The following is a 12745-nucleotide window of genomic DNA, read 5'->3' on the forward strand; positions in this document are numbered from 1 at the left end:
TTTCTTCTCTTCTCTTTCCTTTTCTTTTTTCTTTTTCTTTTTTCAAGCAAAGCAAGAATATTTCAGTGATGGTTTTGCATTGTTGTGAGTCTCAGAGTCTTCCATAAGGCACTGAAGGAAAAAAATCAGTTTTTCCTATTAAAAGTTCATTGCACCATCATCAATGCGTGTCATACCTGACACCTCGGCTAGAGTGCGACTGGCTCAGGTGGTCCGAATCCATGAAGTAGCCACATTCTCTGCTGCTTCTCCTCCTGCACGCTGTCAGAGCGAGGATCTGCAACAAAAACAAGACTTCATTTGTCTCCTCTGAGAAGACCTCATGAGACAGCAAGGAACCAACCTGCACGGGGAAGGAGGCAGCGTGGAGCTCTGACAGAGCGGGGAAGCCCCTGTCCTGCTTCCCTGCAGGCAGCACAGCAGCGCTGGGGGCCTGGGGCATTTCCCACCCCCGGGACGCTTCTCCCTGGCTGCCCGTGCAGCTGTTTCTTAACAAAAGACATGGGCTGAGCGAGCCACGGATTGCTGGGGAGATGGATCCTTGCTGCAGCCCGGAGCCCCCAGAGCAGCCTGCTCCTGTGCAGGGAAAGGCTCACTTAAATCCCCACAGAAGTTAGAAGAACACACAGAAGTTAAGGAAGAGGATTTCTAGTTGACTGGACCTTACTCGTACCCCTAGATTTTCACGCTTTCTGTGCCATACACATTGTAGCCTTCTCTGTACGTAGCGTAATTCTGGGTATTGGTGGTGGGAGCAGGCTTAAAGTTTTGGGTGTTCTTGGTGAGTTTCATTCGCTTGGACTCTGCCCGAGACTTGTAACAAAACTCGATTAAAGCCACCATCATGGCCAGCCCAAGGCCTCCGACAAGAATATAGAAAACCCCGGCCACATTGCTCAGGCTCAGAGCACTGGTCTTGTCCTAAGAGAAACGAACCACACCGTTAGTTTTGCTGTGAGAAAGAGGCAGACAGAAAGCAGGTTACTTTGCACTCAGTCCCAACAACGACCACACACGGTACAAACTTTCCAATCAAGTCCAAATCCCCCCCACCCCCACACAACCCAACAGCCTTACCCGCTGTGGTCACGCTGCGTGACCCTACCGGTGCCGCTGGCCCCGCAGGACAGGGATGGCAGCAGGAGCTGCTCTGTCCTGCGCCGGTTGCCAAGCAAAACCTCGGCCATGTGGAAGTCAATAGGATTTTTTGCCATTGGCTTCCCCAGGCCTTCACTGCCCCAGGACAAAGCTGGAGGCCAGGGCACCTTTGGGAAGCTCTAGTGGACAGCCCAGGGCTACTTAAAGTAGCAGGTTCTTGCATTATGGAAGTAAACAGAAATACCCAAGCCACTAGATGCCTGGCTTTGGTGAATGTAGATATAACTAGTGAGATACACACTGCTAAACTTTTCTACCTTTTTTTCCCAACAGTTTAAAAAAAAAAAAAACAACCCTAGGAAGATGGTCAGCTGGGCTAAGGTCAGGAGAGCCCTAAGCTAAGACAGCACCTGCAGGGAGCAGAAAATATTACTGCAGCACAGAATATGCTGCCTGGGATTTGCATCCCTTCAGGACATGGCAAATAAAGGGGCGGGGAGAAGGCTTTCATTTTAAAAACCAGGATTTTGTAATGAGATTAAGCAAGAATACAACCCTTTTGCTGCTGCACATGGGAGATGCCGCTGGTTCATGCCTGAGCTGAAAGGCAAAGTAAGCCCAGGTGTTCCCAGACAGTGTGTGGCTATCTCCAGGGGCATCCAACCTTCCATGTACTCAGAATAAAGGAGGATGCACTTTGTATGTGTCTGTCTTGTATCTAAATAGGCAGTTTAGATAGATGCATTTTAGCAAACAGCCTGTGCTGAGATCTGAAATATTGCTCATTTCTGCCTCTTGCCAATTGCTGCAGGGACTCTGCTCAGATTCCCTTCATCTCCCAGAGCAGATCCAGGACTATATCCCAAGCAGCCCCCAGCTCAGCTGAAAGCAGGGCAGCAGCTTGCTGGCTCGGTTGGAATGCTGAATGAAGCCTGACATGGGGAGGGGCCTCCAAATTGGGAGCATTTTTGGGGGGATCAGTTACAGTGAGTGTTTCCAAGGGCACGAGGGAGCTGTGCTGATGTCAGCAGGACAACTCCTAGAGGTGCCTTTGAAAGCCTCCTTCACCCCGGTGTTGTTATCCTCAGTGGCTATATAGGCATTAAAGAAAAAAAAACAACAATGAAATCCTAATATAGCTTAAACTGAATGGCTCAAATGAGTGTTTGCTGCAAACCCAGCACGGCTGATGCAGCCGGACCTGCCCACATGGCGTCCCTGTGGGACTGGGCACACAGCTGGCAGTGGCTGTGCAGCAGCAAAACGGGTCCAGGTGGAAAGGGAACGGCAGACAGAGTCGCCACAAACAGCTCCAAAATTCAGCTAAACACATTTTGAACTGAAGAGGAAAATAGGGCAGGAAAGGAGCTTCTTCCTCACCAGGGCTCTGTCCTGAACTCGTCTACCCTTTGCAAGCACCTGACTGTTCTGCAGACTGAGCTCTATAGGATCTATGTTACAATTTTGAAACAAATTGTAGGCGTTCAATCAAACTGAAAATAATAGTAAGGAAAAAGATGCTGGCCTGAATAAAACACCCTGACTGAGAGGAAACTTGCAAATTCAAATGAGGGAGGCAGCTCCGAGCGCTCTGGGGGATTCTCCTTCCATGTCTGTGCAGCAAATTACTAAATAGCAAAACATACTTACAACTAAAGTCTGTTACTGCATGTAAGAAAAACTGCGGTCATTTTCGGAGACTTAACAATTGTTTTCTATTCTTTTCTTTCAACCTTCGAAATGCAAATAGCAACTTTTGAAAGTCATTCTCTGTATACACAAACAGTGGGTCAAAATGTGATTGCTAATCAGTACGAAAAGACCTTCAGCGACTGACCTTACTTCCGGAGTCCTTGGCTCCACATTCACCCTTATCGTACCACCATTTGTTTTTCAGCTTGTCTAAGATGCCTTGTTCACTGAGTTTCAATACTGCAAGGTTTACAGGAGTTCTTCACGTGGGAAATAACATAAATAACATTATATTATGTTATTTTATGTTATTCAAGCTTTAAACTACTTTAAAACTATACAAAGCGATAAAGCAGGGTTCCTGGCCACAAAGTATTTACACTGCAGGCAACTGGATCATCCCCTTAAGTTAACGCTACAGCAACGCTATATTACCAGGTCCTGCCCATATCGCTTTGAGTAATCGGCACTCACTGTTAAATGAGGGTAGGAGAAACAAAGCGAGCCCAATCGCCCCGTTGCCCAGCCCAGCACTGGCAGCAGCTCTGTGGTGCTGGAGGGCCTGGTCCACGGCACCTCAGTGGCACTAACAGACAGCAAGCCCAGCAAGCCCAGCAGCCCTGCTCCAAACACCTTTGTGGCTGAGGGAAGGCTGGGATCGTGTGCCCACACCGGGCTGTGAGCTTTTATCCTCGTTGACACCGTGCCGCTGTGTGGGGACCGCCGGTCCCAGCGACCGCAGGCTGCATCACCTCGTGCTGCAAGCAGCGAGCGGGTGGCTCACCGCTTGGAGGACGGCTCTTTCATTCCACATTTCATTTTAAAACGATCCGGTTTGGAGAGATTTTATGCAGTGCATCTCCCTGCTCTGAAAAGCATCGTGCGGCTGAGAATACACAAACAATGGGGAGAGGCTTATAAACACCTTTCTCGCTCCTCTGCACATTATACTGTGCAAATTTCCCCCTCCCCCCAGTCCCATTCCAAACACTATTTTTAATTTGCATGCCTTTATAAACCCCTTACGGAACACAGAGAATTTGCATAACATCCAATACATTATAAATTAGCTTTCACAACATTATACAGTACTGGGAAATGAGAAGGCTTAACATGCTAATTAGGGCGCTTTATTATTTTTCTTAAAGCCAAGATTGCAGTTAATTTTGCACACGCAACTGCTAAAAAGAAGTATATATATATATATATATAAAAGTAAACTAAAATTGTCTTAACCAAACAGAGGGGAATTTGCCTTTGCTGGTCACAGCCCCAGGTGGCCACGCGGCTCCCCTGGCTCCAGCACTGAGTGTGCAGGATGGTGGGCACCCACCTGTACCAAAGTCCTCCACATGGAAAGGGTTGGGATTTGGGGGCAGATTCAGGCTTTTGCCCGGTACTCAAAATACGGGAAGGTTTTTCTGTGCTTGCTGCAGGAAGGTTTCTTCTCATAGCTTGATCCTGGCACCGTTTGCATTAGGAAGGCTGCATCCAAGCCACTGACACCCTTGGGCACAACACAGGTGGCTCACGGGATCCCCTGCACTGTTTCTGGGTCTCTCTCAAAAGACATTTCTTCATCTTTTCCCTGGGATGATGATGTGCTTTCGAGCTGCTTCTTTAATTAGGTCACTGTTCTGGGGCTGTACGGGATGCTCTGTGAGGTCCTTAGCCCTTTCCCTGGTGGATTCGGCTGCCTTTCCTCTGCCTTTAATTTATGATGGGATTCTTTTTCATCTTCCCTGTGTGGTTTCCAGACCAGCTGCTGATTAGTTTGGCTGCTTTTATGAAAGTGAAGTTTTGAGGTTGAGATCTCGAGCTCTCTGTGCTCTGTATACCAGCAAAGCGAGCTGTAGTGAGTGGGATCAGGCCGGCAGAATCCCTTGGTGTGGGACAGTAGCCAGGGCACAGACTTGCTGCGGTTTTCTTCCTCACCACAGCAGAAGAATTTTGTTTGATTCTGTGTTTTTTTCACAATCAGATTTGGCTGAGCTCAGTGTAACCATGCGAGGTCGGAGCTGCTGGGCTTTCCCAGATGCCACTGAAGAGTTTGGTTGCTAATGTCCATGTAAGACTGGAAGTCTTGAGACAAGGGGAATGGTACCAGTAGCCCAATGCCGAACAACAGTGCTCCGCTGGCAAATTAAGCCATTTGCTACAGTTGATGCTTTCTAAGAGTCTGCTGCAAACACTATTTTACACCTGGGACAGAGACGGTTTTTACTGCTCTCAGCAGTTTGGTTTCCCTGCTCCTGGTCATGCAGGTGTTGGTGTGAGCACCCACCCCTTACAGCCAGAAGACAAGAGGTGCTGCTCTGTCCCCACAGGCTGGGTGCCTCCAAGGTACCCACTGGCTCTTCCCCCAGCTGTGAGGAGCTCAGACCCCCAGGATGCTTTCTGCACATTTCAGCCCCTTCTGGCTTGGGATGCCAGCCCCAAATCCTGCTTCTGTCTGCACAGGACAGTGCTGGTGGTGTGATTTCTGAAAGGCACTGTACTTTCACTCTTTGAAACCACCCCCTTGGTCTGTGTCCCTTAGGCTTCTGCTTCCGTTTCTAAATCCTGGCTACTTCCCCTCTAAATGTCAGATTTGCTGTGGCACCTCCTTGTCCCCTCCTGGCACAAACACAACGTGGCTTCCAGCCTGGGTATGTTCCCCATGCTTACAGGTGTGATAATCCCTCAAAAGAGTTGCTATGTGCAAATTGCAGAGCTTTTACTGCATTTCTGCTTTGTTATCTGATTATTTTTCCATTGCATAGATACGGAAAATGCTTTGAGACAGAACCTATCTTCTCTCTCTTTTTCCTTCTCTTCATGACACTATCTCCCTGTCTGAGGGACTTGCCCAGCTCTTGCTGCAGTGCCTCAGCACTAAGTTTCAGCTTAGTTGCAGTCTTTTTTGCTCTGTTAAGAAGGGCTGTGATGTGGTGATTTTTTCTTTCTGGCCAGAATGAATTTGAAGTTGAAGAAAAGTAAATGAATTATCAAAGAAACAGTTCTTTATCAGATTCAAATGTTAGCAGGTAAAATGCGCTTCACGAATTATAAACCATAACAGGTTTTTAATTTGATTAATGACCTCTTATGTCTGTTTCTGTGGTTTCACCTTCACCTATTGAAAGCAGATGCTCAGTGCCAGATGCTATCCAGTGTTGTCACTGCATGCTGTGGGAGCACATGGCAGTGAAGCCCCTCGGACAGCTGCCAACACCGCCAGGCTGGCGCTTCCACTGCTCAGCTTCCCATTCCTGCCCACTGCAGTGATGTGCCAGTGCACTGCTGAACAACCACCGAGGCTGAGCTGCTTCTTGGAAAAGGCGCTTTTAATTTATGGGAAGATCATCTCCATTGCCAGCCTTGCCAGGAAAGTGTCATTTTGCAGGAAGAAGTGGTGGGACACACTGATGGCCCAGTGCCTGGCTGGGCCCTCACTCATCACAGCAGGAGGGAACCATGGCCAGGGTGCTCAGATGTGACTGAAACACCTCACCCACTAACCCCAGATGCTCACCAGCTGTGGGGAACTGGTGCTTGCGTGGCATAAACTCTCTGCAACACTGCAGTTATGTTTATTACTTGCAATCAATAAAGATTTAAGTGGTGATTGGAACAGCTTTGGATAATTCATATCCCATTCTATGCTCTAATTGATGTAATATAAGTGTTATACCCAAAAATGATCATTGCCAAGGACAGCAAATGAACGCTGCAGACAGCACACTGCTCCCTTCAAACCAGATGAAGCACTGCTCATGATTAATCTAGGATTTTTAGATGAAATTGCTCAGAAAAGAGCACCACAAAGAGGCAAACACTGAGAGGCTCCTGGCAGGACTCCATCAGGGCCGCACTGAGTGTCCCCAGCACTGGGCTCTCACCACCCAGCTTTTACAGACTTCAATCTGCAGTTGTTCCTTCACCCACTACCAGCCATCTTCTAATGTTTTATAGATTATCTGTGTGCAGGGTACATGGTGTTGTCTCAGCACTGTTGCTTGCAGCATCTGGAGAGTCCAAAAGTAGCATTTTTGGGAGCAAAGGGTGAGGAAGTGACCCACAAGCTGAAGGGAGAGCAGAACATCACCAGTGAGAGCTCTTCTGGTTTGGAGAGCATCCTTTTTTTTCCTGTGGCCCAGCTGGGGCCCATGGCAGCAGGGGCTGAGCTGCAGCAATGCCACCAGGCCCAGCCTGCTCCTATGGTGCCCCAGTGGGCAGCTTGGGAGCTGCTGTGTCCCCAGGGCCACCCAAAGGGGTGTTTGTATCTGCTTCCAAGGCTGAACACGAGCTGTGCTGAGGATAGGAAATCTGGGGCCAGTGGCAATGGGGATTCTCCTCCCCAGGTGAAGGGCTCCAAATGCACGGTGCACAAGGCCAGCTGGAGCCTGTCCACTGCAAACAAGTCTGGCTGAGTGCCTGAAGATGCCGTTCCCAGTGTACTCAGTACCACATCTCTCACAGCATGAAATCCTGAATAGTCCACAGAAGGTCCTTTTATTTTCCTTTCCAGATGCCAACAGACTCCGAGTGGAGAAGTCCTGTGGAAGCACGGATGCACATTAGGGATGTGGCATTTACAACCAAGCTGTTTGTGTTCTCACATACCCTGGCCCTGGCCATGTGGGGTGCATCAGGGTAAGCAACGTCACAGCCAAGGGCACTCCTGGGCCACAGCTGCATTACACTGCATGGGCGCAGACCAGCCGTAAATCTGGTGTAATGTATCTGGTGAGGCCATTTTTATGGCCAGTCTGTGGGATCCGAGCAACAAAAAGCCACAGGAGGTTTCTGGCAAATCTGTCCCTCTGAAGACAGCAAGATTAATGAAGAATGACATCCTCGCTTGGTGCTAATGCCTTGCTGAGCAACACAAAATGCAGCTTTCTTGAGGGGCCTTCACCTCCCATGCAAATCTCAGTGACATGAAGGAGGAGAAAGCCCAACACTGCACCAGGTCTCCATGCGCACACTGTAAAGTGCTCATTCAGCTGGTTTTGCTTTTAATCTGTGTTCTTTCTTTCTTAATCCCTTTAATTTAGGAATCTGACATATTTAGAGCGCTCCAACACCTGCAGCACAAATTCTGCTTGTTTCTTCTGCCTGCAGCTGTCCTCACTGGCTGAAGCACTGCTGGAGTTGCTGACATCACCAGCACCCAGACACTGAGCTGGGCGAGGGGCACCGGCGGAGGCAGGCATCAACCCCAGCACTCCTCTCAACCTGACAGTGCACCACACAAATCTCACTAACGTCATTAAAATAGAAAGACAGAAAGAATCCAGGAAGAGACACCAAATCCAGCACCGTTCTCTGGAGGGCACTGCTCGAGGTTAAAGACCCGTCTAAATCAAATAAGGCACTTTATCCCCCCAAGCTCTATAAATCCTGGCCTGATCTGTAACTATTGAAAGGACTTTTTGTCAAATCTTATTACTGAAATAATTTCTGACCAGAGGGTGAATGCATTGCCCAAGCTTTCTGCTCTTTCCTAGATCAGCTCTCTCTCAAGATACGGTCTGTCATAATTTACCAATTTAGCAGCATCTCCATGCCACAGTTTCATGTTTTGCTCTGCATCCACATGTAAAGGATGGGGAAGATTTAGGCTGGAAATGGACTCGATATTAAAATGCTCTGTGCATGTTTAAAGCCCACAGTTGCAGGGCACTCGAAGCAGGCATGAGCAAAGCCCTGAAAACACAGTCATTCACTATTCCTATTTATGTTTGCCTCAGAAAGTGATCTGTATCTCACACTGAGCAGTGACTATTCATTACGAAAGCACCAGGTATGTCTTTGTTTGCTTTTTTTTTAAGAAACAAACACTGGGTTGTACTCTGCCACCACTTCAGACCTCCAACATTCCTTTACACAGTTCATGACATCTTAGGGACTGAAATGTTTTATGGCTGGGCGGAGGATGGGACAGAAGAGAAAGCTGTCTTGTTCGAAAAGACAAAGAGCCTTCAAAATCAGAAGATTAAAAGTAGGCACCTCAAGCCCCATACATCCCCAGCCACCTAAGACATACGCCGCACGCTGACGGCTGGCGTTGTGCTCAGAGACATCAGTCACAGTGTTAAATCCTCCAGCAGAAGGGTTTTTTCTCACTCTTGCTCTCAGTGGCACAACCGGATGTGGTTCCCTTGCTGACGGGGATGGAGAACGGTGTCCCCAGGGGCTGTTGCTGACTTGAGATGTCAGGGAGGGCACAGCACTGCTTGCCTGTTTTCCGCCTCTCAGTACCAAAAGGTGTCACGGAATGAATTAGGATGCAGTTTCATCAGAGCCAGAAGGCTGTGCGGGCTGTGCCTCGTGCTGCCGTTTTGATGTGGTACGGCAGCCTGCGAGGACTGCATCGATGCAGAGGGCATCTGTGGGCTGGCAGCTCATCCCTCTGCTCAGACAGCAGCTGCCTACAAGGAGAGCTTGCAGGCTGCACAGTGGCCATGTGAAAGCTACACAGATGATCTCCCAGTGGATGGTTTTCCACAGTTCCTGCTGAGTATTTAGTAGCTGCATTAACAGATGTTTGCTCTGGTCTTCATTCCTATGATTTTCCATAAAAAGTGTTCTTTTGGTCAATTCAAGAGATCTTGCTTACTATTTTTATAGGCACAACGGAGCACCTATTGCATCCTCATGGAACCTGTGGAGTTTTCCGTGCAGGCATTAGATGTTCAATTTCAAACCAGGTTTTGGCTGGTGCTGTATTTGCTGCAGCGTGGAAGACGAGTGTGACTGTAGGGTGCCATCATCACACCACCGACACTTGTGCTGAACACACCTGCACCGAGCCAGACGTGTCACCACCTGAACCTGCAGAGTGTACGCTGTCTGTGTTTGGCAGCAGCAACTGTCTCTAGGAAAGTATATTTATATGTTTCATAAACGTAGCTCAAATAAATTAAACTCTGTACTAACAGGATCATAATTTAATAGAAGTGCCAAGTGCTAATGCAATAATACGTGCATATTGGATTAGGAAATGCAACCCATAACAAGTCACTGTAGTTCATTTGTAGCAGTGCCTGAGACTTGAGACACAGCCATGGGGAGAGGATGGGCAGCAGTGCTGCCAGGCAGGAACAGCTTGATGGTGGGGCCTTCATGCTACGCTACAGCCAACACCATCTGACACAGCAATGTGGGGCCTTCCTGACATTACCTGCATCCTTCCTAGCCTGAGGGGATATGAGCAAGAGACTCGACTTACCTTGCGTGCAGGGTACCCCCTCACCTTTTCCTTCTCTTGCCTCTAGACATAGCCACTTTTTCCCCCATCTTCAATGAACTACTCTTCTCCTGCGATGGCTTCTTCTGCAGCTCCTGCTGCAGGTCCTGCAGCTCGGTCCGAAGGCACGCAGGCACCGTGGGACAGCCGTGTTGCTGGCATGAACCAGAGGTGTGCAAAGCATGGTTACAGTGCTGGTGCGCGCAGAGTGCCTGCCTCCATGCGAGCTTAGTGCTGGAAGGTTAGAATTACTTCGAAGAAGAAGAAGAGAAGCATTTATCTTTCCCTTTGTATTTTATGTGACAACCATTACCATTGGTGAGGAAAGAATCGAGTGCAGAGCTGAATGCAGGCATTCAGTGCACAAGTCCTGCTCCTGCCCTAGGAGCTCCACTTGGAGCTGCTGCTTTCTCCTTTCCCTTCTCCAGGCCCTATGAGCCCTGCCCCAGTTCTCCCCGCACTGATGCTTGCAATGCAGGATAAATGACTCATGCAAGAAATTCACGGAAAACAACTCTTAAGCACCACAGGTATTATCAAAACAAATGCATGACTCACAAGCCTTTTGCTGAGGATTCTTGTGGCTGTGAAGCAGAATGTGTGGTTGCTCCACCGCAGTCAGCGCTGCACAAGCGCACTTCCTTGTCAACGCAGCAAAGCAAGTCCCCATGGCAGTTTTGCTGAAGGTTACACAGACAAAACAAAAGGTGCACAGTCTTCCGATGCCAGCCCTGAGCCCAACAGCTCCTTCCAGCCTGGGCAACCTGCTTGCCCTCAGTCCTCATCCTGACTATCCTAGTGGCTGTCCCAGTAAAACCCATGGCTGTCCCATGAGCTCCACAGCAGCACAGAAGTTTCTGCAAACAAGGCAGGCCCCCTGTCCTTCTGGCAATGCTCTTAACGAGATGCTCCACTGAACTCTTAAAGCACTAAGACTTCACTGTTGATATAAAACATACACAGTTTTGCTTCCTAATACGCTATAAAATAATAGCTGTCAATTAAGCACATATTTTGATATCTTCATCCAAAAGCGTTATTATCTTATTAAAGTACTGCTTTGCTCTGTCACTCAGTTGCAGAATGCAATAATTTCACACTACTTTCCCAGCTCCGAGTGGGAATGATCTCCGTGCCACCACCGCTGGCTCTCACCAGCCCTTCCATCTTTTTCCAGATCATAACCCAGGCCTACAGAATGGGTGGCAAGTAAATTCACACCACTGAACGTAATTTCCAACAAACTGCTCAAATAAATTGTGCTGCATCTTTTTAAGATCACCATTAACCCAAATGTTTGCTATAAAGCACCGCACGTTTGGCAGTGGTGCTCTTTAGATGTCAGGTATCATCTAAAATGATGCCCAGCAGATTTCTTCTAAAAATATGCCACTTAAAAAATGATGCCACAAATGCTAACTGCTGTGCTGCAAATGTATCAAAGCAAAACAGCAGCGAAAGATGGGGGAACAAATCCCGTCTGCTAATGGCCCCGCTCCCGTCTCAGAAGGGCTGGGAAATGCAGTGCTTTACAGTGTGAGGCTCTGAGGGCAGGACTCAACTAGCTCTCTGCAAAAGTAATCTCCTGATTAAAAGGGAATGACCAAAAAATGAAGCAGCGTTGCATCAAGTACCATTTCACGGACGCACTCCAAAAGAGATAACAGCCTAAAAAAGAATACATTAAAGAAATTAAGTCAAATAATTAGGAAGCACTCCTGGCATGTGAAGCTGGTGAAATGCTACGTTCAGACAATTTCCTTCCGTGCTGGTTGTCATTCAGCATTGCCATGAAAATATGAGAATACAAGAAATGTCTCAACTGCAGAACTATAGAAATTAATCTTAGTAGAAAATTGTTCCTATGCAACTGAATAATTAGTTTCCCTTAAGTCACTCATCCTGCTGCTGCTGCCTACATCCTGTTTCGTCTATTTCTCGTTAAATTCCTATTCAGCCATCACTGAGCTATGAGATGATAGGATTGTATAATAAACAAAATAATTAGTTTCCAAACTGGTAATATGTTGTAACATATTTCCTGGAATACATTTGTTTTGTAACTGCTATTCTGTGTCCTCTCGCAACTGTGAACGCAGCTGACATGCATAAGAGGTTGAGAATATGGTGTAATTTTGCCACAGATCCAATGGATGAACCTAAATTCACGCTCATTTAGGAGAGCGAAGTGAACAGGTACAGGATGCTGCACCAGGTAAGTCAGTCACCCACATGTGTTAACGTGCGTCACACAACCACTTGTGCTCAGAGGAGCCCAGCACTGACTGTGGAAGCCCCTGCCAGGGCAGCCTCAGCAGCCAGGACACCGCAGGGCAGTGCAGTGCCCACCATGCACTTGTCATGGAGTAGATTTAAACACTTCCAGAAAGGCCATTTAGCTCCTTCTCTGATTCCCACCGTAGGACTCAAAATCCTGTTGATACCTGGAGTCACTGGGTAATTTTCCAGTGGCCAGGAACATGTGGTAACAAGAGGTAAACTCACAATTACAGCTCAGAATCCCACAGCACTGTGTGCAGAACTTGTATGCTGCACCACAGGAAGGATGCACATGGGAGGGAGCTCCACAGGATTGCAATGGGCGCTGGCACAGGCAGACAAATATGTACTTACTCCATCAGCATGAGCTAGAGCTCAAGACCATACTGGAGGCAGGCAGGGTCGATGGCCTGCTCAGGCAGCTGCTCCCCAAGCCCAGGT

At 48.1% G+C, this 12745-nt stretch overlaps 1 protein-coding gene across 2 annotated transcripts in view; it reads right to left on the reverse strand.

Moving 5' to 3' along the window:
* Positions 1–6: 6 nt before the first annotated feature.
* Positions 7–12745, reverse strand: part of GRIA3 (glutamate ionotropic receptor AMPA type subunit 3) — a 141949-nt gene continuing 129210 nt past the window's right edge. The window contains exons 14-16 of one of the 2 annotated variants that reach the window (XM_042876548.1): positions 2936–3050; positions 674–921; positions 7–277 (exon numbers count right to left, since the gene is read on the reverse strand). In XM_042876548.1, the coding sequence (XP_042732482.1) occupies positions 676–921; positions 2936–3050 (361 nt within the window). In that variant the 3' untranslated portion in view covers positions 7–277; positions 674–675. The remainder of the gene's footprint in view (positions 278–673; positions 922–2935; positions 3051–12745) is intronic. The other variant, XM_042876549.1, reaches the window with a different exon arrangement.

Source organism: Lagopus leucura, unplaced genomic scaffold (genome assembly GCF_019238085.1).
Source record: "Lagopus leucura isolate 7727_CA_CO unplaced genomic scaffold, USGS_WTPT01 Super-Scaffold_100016, whole genome shotgun sequence".
Classification (NCBI taxonomy): domain Eukaryota; kingdom Metazoa; phylum Chordata; class Aves; order Galliformes; family Phasianidae; genus Lagopus; species Lagopus leucura.